This window comes from Cyphomyrmex costatus, unplaced genomic scaffold, assembly GCF_001594065.2.
Source record: "Cyphomyrmex costatus isolate MS0001 unplaced genomic scaffold, Ccosl1.0 scaffold364, whole genome shotgun sequence".
Taxonomy (NCBI): domain Eukaryota; kingdom Metazoa; phylum Arthropoda; class Insecta; order Hymenoptera; family Formicidae; genus Cyphomyrmex; species Cyphomyrmex costatus.
In genome coordinates, this window is record NW_017277819.1 from 1 (window position 1) to 21,649 (window position 21,649).

The 21,649-nt window shown below is 31.6% G+C and overlaps 3 protein-coding genes across 6 annotated transcripts; 1 reads left to right on the plus strand and 2 right to left on the minus strand.

Annotated features, from left to right (window-relative positions):
* Positions 1 to 242: 242 nt before the first annotated feature.
* LOC108776599 (cytochrome P450 6k1) lies at positions 243 to 9,477 on the plus strand. Of its 4 annotated transcripts, XM_018543266.1 has the most exons (7): positions 290 to 308; positions 1,564 to 1,762; positions 6,501 to 7,238; positions 7,754 to 7,978; positions 8,207 to 8,484; positions 9,014 to 9,197; positions 9,298 to 9,477. In XM_018543266.1, the coding sequence occupies exons 3-7, from the start codon at positions 6,593 to 6,595 to the stop codon at positions 9,456 to 9,458; spliced, it is 1,494 nt and encodes a 497-aa protein (XP_018398768.1). In that variant the 5' UTR covers positions 290 to 308; positions 1,564 to 1,762; positions 6,501 to 6,592; the 3' UTR covers positions 9,459 to 9,477. The 4 variants fall into 4 exon arrangements, with proteins under 4 accessions (XP_018398769.1, XP_018398768.1, XP_018398770.1 ...); XM_018543267.1 differs by lacking the exon at positions 1,564 to 1,762 and having other exon boundaries at positions 243 to 308; XM_018543268.1 differs by lacking the exons at positions 290 to 308; positions 1,564 to 1,762 and adding an exon at positions 6,113 to 6,127.
* A 719-nt stretch (positions 9,478 to 10,196) lies between these two features.
* On the minus strand, positions 10,197 to 14,641 carry LOC108776600 (uncharacterized). The gene is made up of 9 exons (XM_018543271.1): positions 14,381 to 14,641; positions 14,103 to 14,303; positions 13,478 to 14,032; positions 13,231 to 13,406; positions 12,897 to 12,975; positions 12,514 to 12,831; positions 11,014 to 11,522; positions 10,712 to 10,941; positions 10,197 to 10,471 (listed from the first exon to the last, which is right to left on the minus strand). Exons 1-9 carry the CDS (start codon positions 14,585 to 14,587, stop codon positions 10,212 to 10,214), a joined length of 2,535 nt encoding a protein of 844 aa, XP_018398773.1. The 5' UTR covers positions 14,588 to 14,641; the 3' UTR covers positions 10,197 to 10,211.
* Positions 14,642 to 16,339: 1,698 nt separating this feature from the next.
* On the minus strand, positions 16,340 to 20,035 carry Gmppa (GDP-mannose pyrophosphorylase A). The gene is made up of 5 exons (XM_018543273.1): positions 19,491 to 20,035; positions 18,486 to 19,062; positions 17,903 to 18,179; positions 16,979 to 17,243; positions 16,340 to 16,585 (listed from the first exon to the last, which is right to left on the minus strand). Exons 1-5 carry the CDS (start codon positions 19,528 to 19,530, stop codon positions 16,485 to 16,487), a joined length of 1,260 nt encoding a protein of 419 aa, XP_018398775.1. The 5' UTR covers positions 19,531 to 20,035; the 3' UTR covers positions 16,340 to 16,484.
* Between the last annotated feature and the right edge of the window lie 1,614 nt (positions 20,036 to 21,649).

Genomic DNA, 21,649 nt, shown 5'->3' on the forward strand with positions numbered 1-21,649 from the left:
TGAAAGTCTTCCGATAGGATAATTATTTGCTTCTCTTCTTCGCTAAGTTCCCATACTACAGAAGTAATAAAACAAAATTTTTTATTAATAAACAGAAATGAAATGTAAAAAGATCGATAATTTACGCATCTTCTTTTTTAGGATTCTCTTTCTCTTACTCTACCTGTGTAAGTAGACTGTGAACCTCCTTAACTTGCAGTAATCCGTGAGAAAATATTCCTGCTGGAAGTTTACTCTGGAAACCGTCCATGTGCGGCAAGCTATTTTCTTCATCTTCGGCTTGGCCATCATCAAATGTCAAAACTGTGGTGAATAAGCTGGTTCCGCTACAAGTTAAATATAACTACCTAGTTATATACTACTGATCTACATATTTATTCAAAACTCGCTAATATTCTAATAAACCTATTAAATCTTTTAAAAGTACTGTATTTATATTTAAAAAGAAACTAATTATTTTTCGGCAAAAACATTAAAACACTTAAAGAATTAATAAAGATTTAATAATTAATATAATTAATAACTTTAAAGGATATATATTTATAGAGCAATAATTAATTTTTTTATTTTAAATTTATATTTATAAAAAAAATCAACACTATGCATTTTGTTGAAATCCTAACATTTTTGTATTTGTTTTTATATTTCAAATGCCGAGAGAGAGAGAGAGAGATGATAGGGAAGATTCGAACCAAAAAAATCATAGATATAGGGAAGATTCGAACCAAAAATCGTGGACATTACCAACACGATCGTGGACATTGGCTACATAGTTCAATGTCCACGTTTTGTGGACATAGAGGCGCTTCAAAATAAAGTTGTAGCTAAATCCCGGGCATGGCCGCTCTCAGGCTTCTCTCTAATATTGCATATATAAAAAAATTCGAATATACTTCATGTTCGAATTGTTACATTCAGCAGACTTTAATAAACGCGTTCAACAGACAATAGTTGAATGAACGCTCACTGTTATTGATGTATAGTTTCTTAGATCTATCCAATCAGACTTTCAAATCTTTAGTAAGTATATATGATGGATTCAGATTTTCAAAAATACGAATTCACGAATGTTAAAATGAATCCATTTTAATCCTGAATGCATTTTTATTTATTTATAATTTGTAGAAATTGCATGAAGCGCATTTCTATACCGACTCAATCAGCTTTTTCGTGTATGTACCATACATCATGAATACTATTCAATTAAAAATTCTGAATAGGGGAAACGCAGTTTTTTAATCCATTGCATCCAACTACTGGATCTAATTAAATCCAACTGAATCCAATTAAATTTGGATTAAATCTAATTAATATAAATAAATAAATATATTATATATTAACATAACTATACACAGAGAATTTCAGAAATAATAATTTAATTAATATAAATAAATAAAATTTTTTGCTATTTAAAACACGCATTCGGACAGATAAAATTTTAAATCATTTTTTCATAGATTTTCATTTACTGGAAATGCAACTGATCCAAAATCAACGAATTATAAAACTTACCTTAAAACTTACCATCAACGATAAAAACAGAATGATTATAAATACTTACAGCGCATCAGCAACATGACAGAATGCAGTGTTCCACAGTGTTCTAAAGTATAAAGTGCTGCATGCGCGGCTAATATATATATACGATCGAAATATTCGCATATAAATGAGATATTCGCTCACATCATCTTTAGCACTTGACATGCAGCAAAACATTGTTATAAGGATTCTAAAAAAAGCAGCAAAATAAGAGGAAAAACAGGTAACACAAAAGTGAAATTGTTAACTTGATATATTTATAATAATTTTATCCTATATATACTATAACTTTTTATTATAATGACAAAAATTGATTTTATTGAAAATAATTAAGCTGGATTATCTTATGTTTTGATAGGTTTTATTGTCAGCTTATCACTCTCGCTCTCTTTTTTATTTATTAGATTAAATTATCATATAGTTTATAAGCAAGTTTTTTAATTTAATTGATTATTATATAAATGACTATGTACAAATGCAATTTTGGCCCGTAAAAACTACATATGCGTATATATTGTGGTTGATTAATCAATGAATTAAAAAATTCTTTTTTATCCGAAAATAGAACAACTAGCTCTTTATTTTCAAATAAGTTAATTTTTAATTTCATCTTAGTTATTTTAAATTACTCATATTCAATGTTTCACATATATTATGTATATATCACTTTCATTAATAAAATTGAAATTTTATTAATAAAATAAAAATATCATTCAAAATGTATTTCTGAAATTCTGTGTATAGTTATGTTAATATGTAATGTATTAATAACGCTACAAATATGCTGTAATAAGCATTCTTTAATTAGTAAAATAAATAATGTTTTCTGATGGATGAATCCAATGCTTAAGAATTTGCAATGAGAAAAAGAATGAAACTTTGACCACATTTTTTATACGCAACATAAAATATATACACAAAGCATTTAAGTGCTGAACATATATATATTGTCAAGATCGGGATTAGTAAAAAACATGTTTTAAACAAATTAATAATAAATCATGCTTTAATCAATATTTTTAATATGTTTTAAACATATCAGTTTTTAATAATATTGTTTAAAGCATATTTGAAGTATTAAAAACATGTATTTAAAAAAATGCAATATTTTATTGTTTGGAGAAGACATTACTTTTTGCCAACCTGGTCAATATTATAACGCTAAACTATATTTAAAAGATTTTAGTTGTCGGTCAAATACCTTTTGGATAATATAGTCATAACTTGAACTTTGTTATCAATTCTCATATCTCAAACAATATTTCCTGCAGTAAACGTGAATGAATTGAAATAAATCCAGATTTTCAGAAATACGCATTTGTGAACATTAAAATATTTTTCAATTCGAATACATTTTTATTCAATATAGAAATTATATGAAGATCGACATTTCTATATACTTTTTCAATCTAAAAAAAATACCAACTTTTCTCGTGAATACCATATTTCTCAATTTAAAATTCTAAATAGAAAAAAAATACAGTTTTTCAATCCAGTTGAATTCAGTTACATTTAATTGAACTCAATTGAATCCAATTGAATTTAGAAAAAAGATTTATTATATTGTAATATAGTATTTTAAAAAGTCTCTATTGATATCGGTTACAAGTATATTGAATAAAAAAATGGAAGTTTATTCCGTTAAAAATTTCAAATTTTAACTTTGAGAGCTCTCCTCTACATATACTTACTCTCAAGGTCAAATAGGTATTACCGCTTGATGCATTTATTGAAATTCTACAATTTTTGTATGAAACATTTTTTCTCAAATGTTTTCAAAATATTTTACCTGTCCAAACCTTTTTTGTCATCTTGTATATGTATATTCGTTCATGGCGGGTCTTTATAGTGCCTATAATAATATAAAACTATTTTGTGCGCATTTTTACAATTTTCAGTTCAAGCAAACAGCGCAATTTGTCAGTCTGCAGTACAGTACTTTAGTATAACACAGTATAATCATTTAAAGTACGTAATATCACCAATTAAACTGACAATTTAATATTACTGATGTTAATAAGCATCTGTCAATTTAATTTGTGTTATTATGAACTTTGAGGGTAAAGATTATATACTCCAGCTCCAGCTTGTTCTAAGAAAGACAGAGAGAGAGAGAGAGAGAGAGAGAGAGAGAGAGAGAGAGAGAGAGAGAGAGAGAGAGAGAGACAGAGTTTCAAGACCGTAAATAACTATGCAGCACACAGTTTGCTTAAACTAAAAATTGTAAAAATTTATACAAAAATGTTATTAAACACTATAACTCGCTTTACCTAAATATGACTCTCTTCAATCATTTGTACTAAATAAACATTTCTTAGTTTATTTTCACTTAATATTGAAAATTTATGGGATATTTTATATTTTATTACGTCAAAATTTATTAGAAGAAGATATAAAATATTTCGTAAAGTATTGTTCTCTTAATATCTCTTTAATACTTTATGTGTAGAATAATTAGAGGAATCTTATCGTGTAAAGAAATTATATAATTCTATTTTAAAAAATGTAATAGAGATGACCTCCGTATCCTTTTCTGATTCTTACGCCTAGAAAAAAGAACGTAACCAAAATATGTCGTCCTCAAAATCTGATTCACTTTTATCGGAAACATTTTTTATTAACAATTTTGAAGAAAATTACCTGTTTAAAATGAAGTGGAACATTCTATGCACACACAAAGGATGTCTTATTTTAACATATAATATCCATTTTGATTACTTAAAAGAAATGTGTTTTAAAAAAATGTTTTAAATAAAAGTTTTAGGCTAATTCTTAATCAGAAAGACAAGAGACAAACAGCAAGAAATAGGAAACAAAAAGTACATTGTAGAATTAGCCTTATAATCTGTATATGTATATATACTGATGGATAGCTACAAACTGGAAATTATAAATATATTATCACATGTGATAAAGTGTTTCCTGTTTATTTATTTGACTCTTACTTGTCCTTTTACATTACACAATTATATTTTATCGTTATAAGCGGAAAATTTATTACCTTAAAGAAATTTATATTTAAATAATGCTAAAAAGCAAGATATTGAAATTAAAAAAAATACATTTGATAGAGAATAAACAATTCATACATTTATGACTTCTGATTAGAATTTCAAAATAATATCAATTTTTATTACATAAAAAATACCAAATAAAAAGATACAATAATAAATAAATATATATATAAGTAAAGGACTCTTATTCTAAAATATAAATAGAAACTAAAAAGACAAATGAAGAGTCAAACATTAAAATTTCTTTAATCACGTAGTCAAAAGATAAAATGAAATAATATAACATGACAGTTAAAAAATACAAATTTTTGCATATTAAACCTCATTATTTTACAAATTTAATATATACTGGTAAAATTTGATTGTAATGTTGTGTTTTCAACGTCTGAATAATCTATAAGAAACGCGTTATTCAATTCAAAATGATTTATTTAAAAAATAGTTTTTTATAAATTATATGTAATAAAAAATAATAAGTAAAAGTTAATAAGATAAGCTTACGTTATTAATAATTAAACTATAGATTTTTAATACGATCAGTATATATTCGAACACAATCTATACAAATCATAAATGACATGTTGCTCACAAATAAGTATTATCTATATGTATTGCTACCAGAATTTCGGCAATTATTACAATTATTACTGCTATCTTGCCATTATAATATACAATGTGGTTTTTGTTTTCTGTTTCTTGCCTTTTATCACTTTTTTGGTTATTCTACAATTGTTCTTTATTTCCCGTTTCTTGCCTTTTACCCATTGCTTATTTTTTTCCTTTTTGTGATCGTTTTTTATTGACAATTGTATTTCTTACTTATTATCTATATATTTCCTGTTTCTTCCGAAGTTGGTTAACTTTTATCTTGAGCGACAAAAAATGAAAAACAGGATAAGAAGCAAAATAAAGATAAAACGTAAAAAAATAGCAAAAATGCGATTGGCTTGACGACCATATGATTGGCCACTTACACTATTTTACGTTTTTGGATGTGCCATAGGACCAATTAACGTTAAAAAATCATTGCATTCTTGTTGTTTGTTAAATTTTAAATAACAAAGACAAATGATGCTCGATTATGAAAGTTGTGAGCATAAATTGGACCACAGATCAATAAAAAATTTATAAATAACTTTTTTATTAAGAAATTAATTTTTCGAATATTATGTATCTTGCTAGAGTCTCTCTCTTTTGAGTGGCGACATCCTGTATACATCATTTTGTTACTGTTGCTACAATGTCATCAGTATATTCAAAATCGTTGAAGATAAATACGGCAAAGTTACTATAGAATATTATAAGCAATTGTAGATTTGCATGATTTTGTTGATACATTTTTGGTTTTATAAAATATGTTTTGATTTTAAAAAGGTCATCTTCAGTGTACTGATAAAATTAATCAATTATATTAATGAACATTTAATTAAAGATGAAATCTTACAAGCACACAAGTCACCAATACAATGCAAAAATAAAGTTATCACATATTTATAGTACTATACTATACAAGTATGCGATAACTTTATTTTTACGTTGATAATTTGTCCTTATTAACATTTAAACAATAAAATGTTGCATTATAATAATTTCATTAAAAATTATTGCTCAAACGTTAAAATTATACTATTTTTAAACCAACTAATAATAAGTAAAAATTAATTAAATCAATTAGTAAGAGAGAAATATTATCTATTAAAACTCTCCAGTGCTTTTACTATTTCAAAATGTGTTTATTAAAAAGAAATGTATGTTATGTATACACAGAATCTTATCATGTTATTTATACCTTTTGTGATACTTAGCTAATCAGGCTACACTTTAAGTAACTTATCTCGAAATTCCATAAAGATATCAAGTGTCCATTTTTATATATTTAATTGTCAATATTACACATTACACAAGTTATTCAAGTGATAAAAAATGTGCAATCTTCTTACATGTCAGACGAAACCTTGAGATATACGCGAGAGACGATCGGAGGAAACGTATAAATTAACAAATACCAACAAATACAACAATACCATAAGATTTTGTCGATGATGGACTATCTGATTTATTTCACATCCGCGCTGATAATATCTTTCAGCCTTTTCTACGCATATGCCAAGTACAAGTTGTCTTATTGGAGTAGACGTGGGGTGAAAAGCCCTCCGACGCATTTGTTCTTCGGCAATTTCAAGGAATGTATCACCCTGAAGAAGCCACCAAATGAGAAAATGTATGAAATCTACAATAGTGCCGATCCGGACGATCCTTACATCGGTTTTTATATCTTTCATAAACCCCTACTGCTACTACGGAACCACGACTTGATCAAACAGGTGATGACCACGGATTTTGACGTCTTCCCGAATCGACGATTTGGTTCAGGCAGCCAGAGGGACGCGATAGGTCTGGACAGTATCTTGTCTATGAATCAGCCCAGATGGAAATACGTGAGAAACAAATTAACCCCGGTCTTAACCGGACAAAAACTGAAAAACATGATACCGCTGATAGTGAAGAGCGGAAAGCCCATGTTGAACTTCCTTGAGAACTTACCGATAAACGAGGATGGCTGGAGTGAATATGAGGTGAAGGATATCGGTAGTCGTTACAGTAACGATGTTTTGGCTTCTCTGATGTTCGGTGTTAACGTAAACTCTTTCGATGATAAGGAGATCGCTTTTTGTAAAAAAGCCGGTAAGATCTTGCACTAATTTTATTGGACCCATAAGACATGCAGCTTTGTTGTGCATAATATTATCTTGATAAACATTTTTCTTAAATTTCTTTCATATAATTTTTCAAAATTTTTATGTTACAATTTCTATATAATTTTATAATTTATTAAAAAATTTCTCAAGTATATTATAAGAATCATTTTTTAGAAGTGTAGAGAAAGTCTATATTTTTTCTAGAATTCTTCATACATGTAAATTCTGAAACCTTCTATAAAAAATTTCTCATTCTATAATTTTGTTAAATAAAAAATTTTTCTAGATTTAAAATATAACAAATTCTTATACAAATATTATTATATATTAAAAATATGGAATATTATGAGAACTTTTTTCATCAGGACATATAATCTGCTGAAAATCAGGAATTGTTTATTCTTCATTATATATAAAAGGATGTGTTAGATCATTTATCAGATACATACATGTATAATTATACCTATTATATAAATTACGTAAGATATTATATATTTATAGGTATGACAATCTTCAGAGGTTTTATGCGAGGAATTGTATTCATTATCCAATTCTTTTTACCTGATTGGGACTTTTTAGTCGTGCCGTTTATTAAAGGACCTGCAAATTATCTTCGCAACATTTTCTGGGAATCCATGAACACTAGAGAAAGACTGGAATTTAAGAGAGGAGACATGATAGATTCCATGTTGGCGCTTAAAAATGGAGAACAAAATCCCATTTACAGTAAAGATTGTATTTTATCTACAAAGTCCGAAAAATAACAAATATCACGTAGTTAATATTTATATCTATATAATGTGGACTAATATGGTCTACTCTGTCACTAATATTATAAATTTCGATATATTTCTACTGTATGCGTTGAACTTATAATAAATTATAGCAGAAAAAAATAATAGATTCGAAAAATTTGTTAATATTAATACCATTGTTTAATAATTTATGTCTTAGTATTCGAAGGAGACAATTTAGTGGCACAGCCCTCCAGTTTATATATTGCCGGATTCGAAGCTACCGCGACTACGATAGCTTTTACTCTGTATGAGTTGGGGTGTCATCCAGAGCATCAAGATACTATATACAATGAGATACAGACGCAGTTATCAGGAAAAGAATTGACCATGGATCTGATCAATGAACTGTCTTTCTTAGATTCTATTGTAGTTGAATCACTGAGACTACATCCTCCTCTACCCGTCACTGATAGAATAACTACAAGAGATTACGAAGTGAATGACTGACAATGAGTAACTTTATATATCCAGTAAACAAAAATCAATTAAAATTAATTGAAAAAAAATTCAATTCAATGTTCGCGAATACTTCTGCAAATCTAAATCTATTACAGTGCCCCCCCAATATCTTTTTATTCATTTATAAGAAGTGCATGAGAGAGAGCACATTGCCTTTAAAAAAAATAAGTTCAGTTTTTCCTTTTTTAAGGCATCGTGACTGCTCAATTTAAAATTCTGGATCTCGATTTTTGATACATTAGAATTTTCTTAATTAAAATAATTTCAGGAATCTACCCTTAAGATGTCTTTTCATGCTGACGCTCGACGTTCATTTTTAGCATCAAAATATTATAGGATACGTGATCAAAATTGATATTTAATATATATGCATCTATTTTTATGACGTGATTTGTATTGACGCTAAACATGAGTGTAGAATGTCAGCATAAAAAGGCACCTTTTAAGCATTAATACGAATGTCTTTACTGCTCTTTTTACATATACGCATATGTATCATTTTTAGTTGCCAAATACTGGATTAATAATCGAAAAAAATGTTCCGGTGTATGTCTCTATAAATGCGACAAATCAAGATTCAAAATATTTTTCCAATCCGCAAGATTTTATTCCTTCGAGAACAGAAACAAAGGACAAAAAAAAGTTTTACGAATCCTTAGCATTCGGTATTGGACCTCGATCATGTATAGGTGAGTTATAAAATATTCATCTATAACTCGAAAGACATTACCATTTTTTAATAAGTGTATATTACTGGAAATTTATATTGCAATTTATATTGAATTTCAGGACAGAGATTTGCCTTATTAATTGTAAAAGTGGCATTAATTATGATCATTTCGAACTATACTATATCTTACGAAGTGAATAAGAAACATGACAATAATACTATTCACGTATTCGCATATGCGTCAGATGGTCTATATGTTCAGTTCAAGAAACGTAATTAGGCACTTACTTGAAATTAACACAGCGTATTTTACTTAATTTTATTTTCAAAATATTAACGTTAAACTCGTGTGTCATCTTTTAATCTTTTTATTTTACACATTTAATTGTTAATAAATGTTTTAAAAAATGAAGCATAGGTAGAAGAGATATAAAGAAGAGTACAAGATGTTATCGCAAAGATTGTATATTTACAAATGTATAACAGAATATAATAATATATATATATATATGTCTCTTTAAATAGTACAATACCTTACATTCTTTAAAATCAATTTATTATTACGCACATAATTCTTGTATAACTAACGGATGAAAGGTGTATGATTTCTATTCAGGTAACTATATGCATTATATAAAATATCCGTTGTACACGAATTTTGATAATGTAAAGTCATGTATTCCTATTTGTCCATTATTTCTGCTTTCTTAAAATGTACTCTATTATGTACTCGATTTGTCGCGATTTCCCCATTTGCACAATGTTATTATGCAAAACGCGACGAAAAGATTAAATTAGATTTTATTAGATTATATCTCAAGTAATGCATGCTAATTCACGAAAGAAATATAATGTATTCCTTTGTGTATATGCATGTATTATGTATTATACTATTAAATACTTATACCTATTATATTGCGAGGTCAACAGTCTTATACTGTTAACAATTAATAAAAAGAGAGATAAATTTTGAAAGATCTTTTTGAACACAACGTGTCATGCATGACAAGATGTCGCGATTATGTATTATGACTTACAGTTTTGTTTCGTGTTTCACTCGTGTTCGGAGTAATTGACCCGGTCGTAGGACACCATGAAAATTGTTCGAATAACAATTGTTAGACGTAATGTTAGACGCGCTGCACTCTATATTAGGATCGGCGACGTCGTCCTCTTCATTATTTTCGTACATGTGACGCCTCTGCAAGATTTCATCGTAATTATGAACATGATTACCTTTCATTCGTGCCTCCGAGTCTGTTTCATCCTCGTTATCAGCACTATCTACATCGCCTAAAAAAATGTCAATGTTGTTAAAAATGTGATCCGTAATAAATTAACTTGAGTTTTTTTTTTAATTTCTACAATGCGATATAGATCTTATACAGAAATCCAACTTAATACTAGAAAATAGTAATTAATCACTTATTTTGATCACAATAGTGCTTTTAATACTCAAAATATATGATTAATCACTACGTTGTAAGCAATTATTAACTGCAATTTAGAGAAAGAGACTAAGAGCATACTCACCATCGGAGCTATTGGTAGATGGAAGGTAAAAGCGCGAAGAATATATTTTATTATTTCCTACACGACGCTCTCGTTCTCTCACTGTGCTGTTAGGATTGTACTTGAATTCGCGAGGTAACGTATAACTCCTAGGTAACGAGACTTGACTACCTTCCATGTCGCTAACTTCCGCTTCTCCATCGCCCTCACCTTTAGAACTTTCTTCAACGCCGTTTTTATTTGCATGCAATCTGATGAAATAGAATTTGAATCAACTAATTTTTCCAAATTGGTTGCTTGAACATCATTTATATTTGTATTACCTGTGACTGAGATGTCCAGGCGGTGACCAATGGGGATAATGATGCGGAAGGCATCGCGGTGCTAATAATATCTCTGGCGTGTCCGCACGTTCTCGTTGAGGCACTGCTCTCCACAGATTTGAAGGATGCGAGTTAGGATAATACGGAGAGGAAGGCGGTGGAGGTAAGAGGCAATGCATTTTGACGGGTGGCCAAGACGATAAGGCATTACCACCGTTTTGTTCGGAAAACGATGGCGGAGACGTGAATAACGGAGAACTTGGCGAGGTATGCAATTTCGTGATCGGTGGTGGTTGCTGATTAGATGCGGAAGGAGAAGACGAAAAAGAGGATGTAGAAGCGGAAGGAGGTGGAAACAATTTACCCTCCTTGATTTCCTCCTGTATCGCTCGCAATTCTCGCAGTTGTTGTTGCTTTTTCTCTTTCAGTTTCTCGCGTATTAACGTGACATTCAACGAGCCACCGATCGCCATATCAGTCTCATCTTTGCGCTCATTGGAACCATCGTGCTGTATTGGAAAATTAATTACATTGTAATAGCAGTTTTATTGTAATAATTAGCAAATACAGGAGAAAATCAAAATGTAAATTTATTTATTCCTCACGTACAAATTAGCAAAATATATACATACTCATTTTTTCCATATAAGGTTTTGGCTGTTCTCAAAATTCAAGAAGCTACATACGCTTCCTAAACTTTATGGTATATATAAAATCTAAGTATATAATATGGCATAATTTAATCAACTTCAGTAATAAAATAACATGTATATTCTATTAAATATCGTAATAATATCATTATTCATTTAAAATATTTATATGTTTTTACATTAACTTAATTTCGTATATACGTAGCAATCGTAATCTAGTGTAACGTAAAATACTGAATTCACTATAAAACCCGTACATACTTTCCATAACAGTAATCATACCATAAGAGTTAACCAATCAGAGTTAAAAGTTTCTGAAAATTCTTGACTGTGATTCGTTAACTCTTACAATACGTTATAAGATTATTTTACGGAAAGTGTGTGGGTCTTCTAAAACTTGAAATTTTTTCTCATATTTAGCATATAATTCTAATCTTTCGTTGCTTCCGATTTTCATTTATTTAGTCTGTTAAAGAAAGTCCTGCTATAGATTCTATTTAACATTTACAACACTTTTGGAATCATTTCAATCATCTTATTTACAAATATTAATAAGGACAAATGATCCCTGCAAGCGGCCAAATAGAAGCCTTGATGGGCCAAAATAACAGTGATAAATTGTCTTAGACTTTAGGAAGCAATGCATAGATCTTTCGGGGCAGCCAAAAATTTTGTTCACAGATGGAAAACTTATGAATCATTACACAAAAAGTATAGCAAAACTATGCGATTATATTGAGAAAAGATGTTGTATGCATTTTTGCTAATAAATAATATGATATACGTTAATGGAATAAATAAGTTCATTTTACTTTCTAATTTCCCTTCATAGATTTGTCACAATATCTACCTGTACTACATTAGAAGATATGGGCTTCTTCCAAAATGGAATCAATTGCCGCGATCCGTTGCCCATGTTCAGCCACTGTTTTGAGTCACCTATCACCGCTGTGGAACTCATCACCGTGCTCTGCGGTGGCGGTGGCGGTACAAAGCTGGTTGGTTTCTTCTTCTTGCGATTTGGATTTACAACAGCTGTTGGATTTGCAAAACGGCAATTGAACACGCCCGGTATACCACCGTTACTTAATTTAACTTTTCTCATGCTAATGCTAATATTAACTTTCTTTCCCTCATTATAGTCTATTTGTTTCTCTTCTGTATTGTCCTGAAAGTTAAAAAAAAATTGGATAACAATGCCTCCCCCAAGGAAAGATCTGTCTTATATCATACCTGATTCGATAGTGTAGTGAGATTCGAACCAGTCATTCTCCCACCAGCCTCATACCTTAATCTTCTTACATGAAAAAATCTGCAAGAAAAATGAAAAAATTAATTTAACTATAAATATTTTGATCATATAGAATTATAGACAGATAATTCTATAATTCTTGTATTTGTTTAATGTTTTAATTATTTATTACGAATTATATTTATTTAATGAAATTTACATTCTAATTACTACATAAACTTCCATTTCACCTTTATATATGAATTTAATTATCTAATATTACTGTGTATATATATATATATATTAATTAATAAAAAAAAAAAAAAATATTCTTACCTATAATAAAGACCCATGAAAAACATGCCACCAAAAAATAAAGCTAGTAGAAGAAGTACTAGAGTAACTGGATGTAGATGATGCCGGTGAGACAAAAGATCGGCACGATTAACACCAGCTGTCCACACGCCAATGAGTAAACTGTTCTCTAAGAACATTACAGTGTAAAATATCACCTGAAAGAATAAAAAACATAGTATCAAGATAAATAGATTGTCATTCAAATGTAAATAGTCCCATTACTAACCATTTTTTGACGATGATTCGTCTCATGTAGATTAACATATGCAAATATATATACAAAAGCAAGGAGAGAAGCGAGGAAAGTCTTCCTAAGAAACGGAAGACGCTCGCCACCGTGGAAGAGTCCATCCGGCGTGAGTAGTAACCACGTCAACATGGATAACCAGTGAAGAGCCATCACGATCAGCAGCCACTGTCCGCCGTACAATGAAGCGTACGCGACCAATGCTCCGACGCGAGCACTAACTGTCCCCAAACGCCAGAATAATTGCGCCAGCACCCCCAACCATGTTAGCACTAAACGTTCTAGATTACGCAAACGCGCGGCACCCTTGCTAAAACTGGCAACCGCCCAGCACACACTCCATAAAGAGAGTCCCGCCGATACTAGTGTCAGCTCCTTTAATTTACCGCCATCCTTGCTCTCATTTTCGTTCAATTTTCCGACTTCTATCTCATCGCCATCGGTAGCGCCGAACAAGACGTAGAGCTGCAGAAGTAACATTGGAGCGGCTTCACAGAATGCGTGTATCAGTCGTAATACACAGAGCTCCCGTACCTGAGATGATTAAAACTTATATAATGAAGAGATGATGGAAGGTCTTTTTTTTCAAAAAGTTATTACGTACCTCGTGCTTTACGAAAGTTAAATTTACTGGAATAAATAATTTGAAGTATCTCCATAGTATACCGACTTGGGTGGAGTGAAGTAATAAAACACAGCCTACAGTCCAATTGCCAATTCTCTTCACTGGATTTACATGACAATTGTTTGGTGCGTTTGTTAATTTACCTCTAGCTCCCCAAAGATACCATCGTAAACTAACGATCTACAAAAATAATCATATATTGTATAATTATGATGATGGAATAGCGAAACAATATAGAAATTTCGTCAGACACAAACCTGAGAAATCAACAAAGAAGTTGCTATAAAAGTGATGCTTAATGGAAATAGTATGGGTGGTGCTGTTGCTTGATGGGCAAGGGCATATACCATCGCAAAATCAAAAACAACATCGCAGAAGTAGGATGCTAATGAAATAATGTTAAATAGTACATCACACAGGGGTAAAAATTCGTGCTGATATTGTGGTTGATGACACTGGGCCATAATGGGCTTTTATTGCCCATTTGGAATATTTAACAATTCACTTATCTCAATCCACTCTCCTCTTTCTATAAAATAAATAAAAAATTTTTTTTTCTAAAAATTGAAATGTTTCAAATATTTTATTAAATTATAAAATAATTAAAAAATAAAAAAAAGAGAAAACATAGGTATGTACCTATTTTTTAACAAGATTTTTTCTAAAGATAAAAATATTAGCTCCAATCATAAAAGTCAAATTAAGGATAAAAAAGTTTATATTATTCTTTTATTTTTGCATTGTGTCTTATTTTAAATTTTGCAAACTTAAATGTAATATTCCTCTCTTATAATTGCTCTTTTCATACCATTTAAATCATATAAAATACTTTTCTTACACAATTAAAAATTAATATACTTTTAAATAGTCAATGATTAATAAGCAATAATTTTATAAGTAATCACCTCTGATTCTTAATAAATCCAAATAATTTAAATATATAAAACTGAAAAATATATACATGTACGCATTGTTTTACAAGTCAGTAACGAAAATTACCAATAAGAATTTCGTGTTAAGACGGCTATAAACAAGTCACGACGTTCGATGTCACAAGAGGATTCATTTGTCCGTTATGCGCCGGGGGGTCAAACTGAACGTCCGCTCTCGCGACGTCGCAAGATTCGCCCTGCGCCCGCATTCAAAACGCACCACACTCACGACGTCGGGACGCACACGGACGGATTTTTAAAAGGCCAGGCGCAACGAGGTGAACGCGCAACAATGTCGGCGCGTATAGCGCGCAGCGTGGGATCGCGCGCTCGCACAGCGCATTCCGCGCGTGTCATTGACGAGAGCGGCGATCACAAAAATCACTCTCCCGATCCGGAGGACGCTGCCGCCGCCGCCGCAGCCGCTGTCGCCGCCGCCTGCACCGCCGCTTGCGGGGAAGCTGGATCAGCAGCTTTGGTATGCGTGGAATTTCGCCGCGGAGCACACATTTAGAGAACGCGCATTTCCACCTGGAGCGCCGCTCCCTCCTCCTTTTCTTTGTAGTCGCTGCTATTCAGCTGCCGATCTCGGTCGTCGTTCCCTAAAACTTCCTAAGATTCGTCGTCGTGGCGTCTCGCGCTCATTTGCACGTTGCATCTTTCGCAGATGACCACGACGAATCTCGGCGCCACGGCGAAAGAAGAACGCGCGTAAGGCGTCCCACGCATACCGATCTACCTGTTGATTCAGTGCAATTCAATGCGGCTGTCTCACGCGTACACACCGCTCTTCTCGACTCTCCTCTCTTTCTCTTTTTCTTACTCACATACAACCGCCGTAAACACCTGGCGCCGCCGGTGAGGAACGCGAGAGCGAGCCTCACCTTAGGCGGCCCGTACCGCGGCTTCCCCGTCAGATTTTTTTCCGGTTATTCTTCCTCCCGCGTACCGATCGCCTCGATACCACGAGAGCGCTGATGCGAGGCTCGGGGGACTTCATTCCGTCGCATTCGATCCCGCACGACGTCCCGCGGCATAAACACGTGTATATAAAATTCTCAATAAGAATTATATACAGAGAGAATAAGAAATATACAGATAAAGGATTTATTCATGTACTTACGAAAATACGGAGTAATAATTTTTGATATGTAGATGAAATATGTACAACCTGTATATTGTAAAAATGTGCGTTGCCACTGGCCCTATGTACATAGCTTATAGTTGCCACATGATACTTGTATACAATGTATATAAAAATTTTGTAATAATATTTTATATTACAAAATTATAAAAAATTTTTAATCACAATTTGACAGAAAATCTCTGAAAAAAATATATAGATGTATTTAGCGTTTTTCATTTGTGCGACTCTTTCATTAAAATCTGAATCATTAGCGGTGTTTTAATTCTGGCAACAATTAAACAATTAAAGAATAATTTCATTCTTGTAATTTCTTGTAAGTTCCTTATGCGGTAGAACGATCGAGTTTAGTAGAATTTTTTCCGCAGCCAAACTCACGCTGGTACCTGAAATAAGATATACATACATATAATTACACGTACTGCTCATATGTGCGTAAAAATAAAATATATAAATGAAGACTTCCGAAAATATTATTCTAACATCTAACTTTGACCGTAATTAATCGTAGTTGATATATTCATGTAAGCGGTCCTGTCCTAAATTTTTAAAGTTTTCAGTATTTGAGAACAAGAAAAAAATAAAATAACGGCTATTAGGAATCGCAATAATCTATGCGTAAATTTTTAACGTATATAATAACTGTAGTAATTAATTATATTATACGTTAAAAGATTTACCTACAAATTACCGCGGTAATTCTTAATATTTCTTATTTTATTTTATTTCTTATTATTTTTATATAGAAACACAGTTTTCTATATATTTTATTTCTTTACCGAGTATCGTGATGGAAGGGTTCAGTTTGCCGTTGACATTAAACAGCGGCAAGTTCTCCATTTTTGCAAATGGTTTATTAGGATTGGGATCGCATGGAGTCCCCTCAACACGTGACCATTCACCCACGCTGGTGCCTGTCCCTATGATACTGTGTAGAATAAGGGAATGGGCCTGAATGTGTGCTTTGCCCAATACGATCGCTTCTCTGATTCTCACGCCAGGCTCTATCATCGTATTTGGTCCTATACTCACATTTGGACCGAGCTGCAAAGAACAGAAATTTCATGACACCAGAATAAGTTTCTCAGTAAATCACCAGCCAGCAATAACGTAACATTAATGTTATCTTTTCACATTCAACAATATAAATACCGAGTGATTCATTTTAATCTTAATAGGCAAATATTTCAAAAAGATGCAATTTTATCAACAAATATTCTAAATAAAAATTATATGGAATAAAGATGAATGTCACCATTGTCTCCCTTTTACAATTTTTATTTGGAATATTTTTTTAATAAAATGTTGGAGGAGTATGTTTTGATAAAATACATATTTTCGAAATATTTGCCTGTTAAGATTAAAACGACTACAATGTAGAATATAATAGTTAAGCCTAATTTATAATATGTTCTTTGCTTTCAGTTTCTTAATTTTGACTGCTTTTTACCCCTTACATTTTTTTCATTTTTTCTCACCTGAAATAAAAAGATGAATTTTGAAAAAAGAAACATGTGCCAAGTAACACAATTGTCAATAAAATAAAAAAAAAATAAATATTAAAAAGTATGTAATAGAAAGCAAAAAGCACATTGTAGATCACATTATTTAAATGTGAAATTACAACACTGACGTTACTTATGTTACTATTAGCTGGTATTTACTGCATTGTAAACCATAGCAGGACAACTTATCCCTCATACCACAGAAGTCGGATGTACAGAAGCTGATGGATGAATGTACACATCTCCTATAATGTGACAATAATTCTTATTCGTAGAAGCAAGACGGTCCAGCTGCTTCTGCTTGTAGAGTGCCAAGTAATGTCGATTGGCGTATATCGCGGAACCTGCAGTTTTCACTTGTGACCACCATCTGAACATAGGCAGGGCGAACAATCGGCCAGATCCTGCTAGACGCGTCAGTATGTCTTGCTCAAATGCAATATGCGCTGGATCTCTACCATTGCAACACAATTGCCTGCAGTCCCATAACAAAATGATGAAAAAAGGATGTTGATTCTTTTATAGCAAATTTGGTCACTTGCATTAAATTAGATCAATATATATTAAAAGCTACTATACGTAAAATTAATAACCTAGTTTGTCAAAAACAAATTTTGTCAAATGCTTGTTACAAATTTTGTCAACAAAAAAGCATCTCATTTAGTAAATATTCTATTATATTATATTTGTATGTTTAAATATTTTATATGAAGCAGTCATCCATTGTAGTATGGTTGAATTTATCATTACCATATTCGAAACAAATCCATGAAAAACTTACATTATATGATCTTGTTGCTGGTTAGCATGAAAGACATCTGCCATCGTTTGAAAAATTTCTAGGGATGCGAGATATATTCCGCAGTTGATAAGAGTTGACACAAACGTTGAAGGTTTCTCCACGTAATGCGCTACCGTTCCTTCCTTCCCCAAAACCATACATCCATAGTTTAACGATTGCTGTCGAGTTGCCTCTGTTGCCATGATTGTAAGCAGTGCTTGTTTGCTGCTGTGAAACTCCACCATCTCTTGCAGAGGAAAGTCGGCACAGACGTCGCCATTCATAACAAAAAAGTATGTAGGGCTGCCCGACCGAATCTGATCGCGAAAGTGATACATGCCACCTGCTGTTCCAAGGGGTGTGAATTCCTGTAGATATCGAATGACTATGCCATAAGTACTCGACATCTCCTGTATAAACTGAGCCAGATCGTTCTTAGGATAAGCCCCGATTATCAGCACTTCATTGAGACCAGGTACTTTGATACAAGCTTCAATGTGATGCTGTATCATGGGTAATCCAGCCACTGGAAACAGTGGTTTTGGGATGTCCAAGGATAGAGGTCTAAATCTAGTTCCTATAAAAATACAAGTGCAACAAGTTAAAGTACAAAGTTAAAATATACATACAAAGAATTTATAAGCTTTTTAGCTCAATTTCTTAAATCATTCATCTCTCTTTTCTCTTTTTTTCTCCAACATAGAAGTTTAGCTGGAAAGAATAGTCTCTACATTAAAGTCTTAACAATTCCAAATATATGTAATAAATATATGTATGTATAAATTTATATAAAGTCTACTGACAATGATGGAATGATCAAAATAATAATATTGTATACTCTAAGATCAAAATTATGTATGTACTTGTAAGATATCAACAGAATTTTCAAATAAATGTAGAAAATATAATTATATATACAATTAGATACGTATATATAATTTTATTATCAAATCTAGCAATTTTACAGTTGCTTGATAATTAAATGATAATTAAGTAAACACAAACCTTTTAAAGGTCCTCCGATTAAAATAACAGCCTTCAACATGATTGCACAAATCAAATGTTTCTTCTGACCGAATAATTCCAAAATATTCCTATTCTCACAAAAGATGACAAAAGACAGCGATCATCCGAGTCCTCCGAGAGGGTGAGGGGAAACAATGCTAATCGCACCGCGCAGACATGTTGTGTACACGTGTGGACGTGTCATCGCCTCATCAGTGACGATATCGGTGATCAGGTTTCGATGAATCGACTTGAACGATAGAGCGGGCAGTACCAAGAATTAACTTTAGAGAAACGGCTTCCCTCGCATGTCGAATTCATCCGGGCTGTCAACAGCGAATAATCGGCGGATGCTACTGCATACTAGAAAGGAATTCACTGAGATATTCGAGACCCGGCACAACCAAACGGTGACGTCTGAAAGCCGCGTCAAAAGCGCCAGCGACCACTTCGAATCTTGCGCTCTTTACTCTGCTGAATCTCAAGTTTCAACATGTTCTTTCGGTCGTTCGCGGAAAGCCAACTTGATTCCTTCGATCGATCTGTTCAAGTTATGGCGATCAGCTGGCATGGCGATGGTCCCGCGTAAAGGGATGGGAGTGATGGAATGCTCTCCGTTGGTTCCAATTCCCGAAACACTTGCCTCACGTTTTTTTTTCATTCGAAAATCTGACAATAGAAGACAACTCGATTGAACATAGATAGGATGTGGTCTACACTTGTGAGGAAAATTTATGCAAAATCTAGTTCGTCTTTTTCGACTGGAATTTACTTTCTGCAGAAGCATTTTATTCAAATTATGAGTGATCTGAATATCATCGCAATCCGTCAATCATCCGTGGATCAAATAAATAGCAAGAGGGGAAGCAAGAAAAGTGATTTAGGTGTTTTCCATTTAGTGACACAAATCGAACAAACATTCTATTTTTCTTAACATTCAGAGAGTAATAAAAAATAGGAAGACACTTATTGTGTTATCAAATATGGAAAGCACCTATTATTTACATGAATTTAACCGATATGTTGACTAATTATAAGTTGCTTTCTTTTTAAGGGACTTAATCAATATAAATATCGTTCTCTATACTTGTGACATTCCATGAATAACGAAGATAGGGTGATATTTATGTGCATTGACTCCTAAAATTAAAGAAAGTAGCTATAGTTTAAAATATATAATATTAAAAATATATATTTAAAAGAAATAAATAGAAATAAAATAAATTATAATATAAAAACTAGAAGTAATTATTGGTCTAATTTTGGTAAAATTTATATAGATCTGTTGTGACTGAACTGATAAACATTTTGGAATTTATAGTAAGATAAATATAAGATGGATATTTAACGAAAACGACAAAAATAGTTTAGTGCAAATCTGTAATGCTGGAATATAAAGAACAAGGTATAATCGATTGTGTATCTTAAATGAAGTAAAAATTTCAAAAATAAGCAAATCCAGGTGTTGAGACTAATGACATTATAAATATTCTACTAACTTGTATTTATAATTTTTATCTCATTTCAAATAGAGACCCTCTAACAGAGACCATCAGGCGAGTCCGGCATTTCCTAGCGAAATCCTACAAGTGAGAGAGAAATATAGGCCATTTCACTCTTTCACTCACACGAATATGTGCGTTCGTATGTGATCGTTTATTCAAATTGATTTGAGTTGATTCAAGGTTGTGTTCGTGGTTTTTGCTCAGTACAAAATAATAACAATAAAAATGAGTGGCTGCACTGCACAATTTTGGAAAAATTATTTAATATCTGTCTTTAGTCAGGTTACGGCTAAACATGTTTTAAATTATCAATTGTTTCCTAAAATTATTAGAAAGTTTGTCGTATTCAAATTAAGAACATTAAGTAAGAAAAATACTAATATTAATAGAAGATATGACAGTAAATCATTGGCAGTACACACCTTTTTTAAATAAATTTTACAAATGTTAAGTGTTTGTACTTTTGTCACTGATTTCCTAATCTTACTTTAATTTTATTTGTAAAAGATTTAATAGAATTAAGGAAGAGAGAATATTAAATATAGAAATTATTTAACGTATAAACAAAAAGAACGAAGACAATATAAAAGTCAATGTTTAAAATTTAATAACAAAGTCAAAAATTAAATCATAAATGTCAAAAAACAGCTATTA

Coding starts and splice junctions, on each gene's coding strand:
- LOC108776599 (XM_018543267.1), top strand. CDS start 6,593: ATGATGGACTATCTGATTTATTTCACATCCGCGCTGATAATATCTTTC. Junction 7,239..7,753: donor CGCTTTTTGTAAAAAAGCCG/GTAAGATCTTGC, acceptor ATATATTTATAG/GTATGACAATCTTCAGAGGT. Junction 8,485..9,013: donor TAACTACAAGAGATTACGAA/GTGAATGACTGA, acceptor TATCATTTTTAG/TTGCCAAATACTGGATTAAT.
- LOC108776600 (XM_018543271.1), bottom strand. CDS start 14,587: ATGGCCCAGTGTCATCAACCACAATATCAGCACGAATTTTTACCCCTG. Junction 14,033..14,102: donor TAACTTTCGTAAAGCACGAG/GTACGTAATAAC, acceptor TAATCATCTCAG/GTACGGGAGCTCTGTGTATT. Junction 12,976..13,230: donor TTCATGGGTCTTTATTATAG/GTAAGAATATTT, acceptor TTTTTCTTGCAG/ATTTTTTCATGTAAGAAGAT.
- Gmppa (XM_018543273.1), bottom strand. CDS start 19,530: ATGTTGAAGGCTGTTATTTTAATCGGAGGACCTTTAAAAG. Junction 18,180..18,485: donor CAGCAACAAGATCATATAAT/GTAAGTTTTTCA, acceptor ATGGGACTGCAG/GCAATTGTGTTGCAATGGTA. Junction 16,586..16,978: donor CCCTTCCATCACGATACTCG/GTAAAGAAATAA, acceptor ATCTTATTTCAG/GTACCAGCGTGAGTTTGGCT.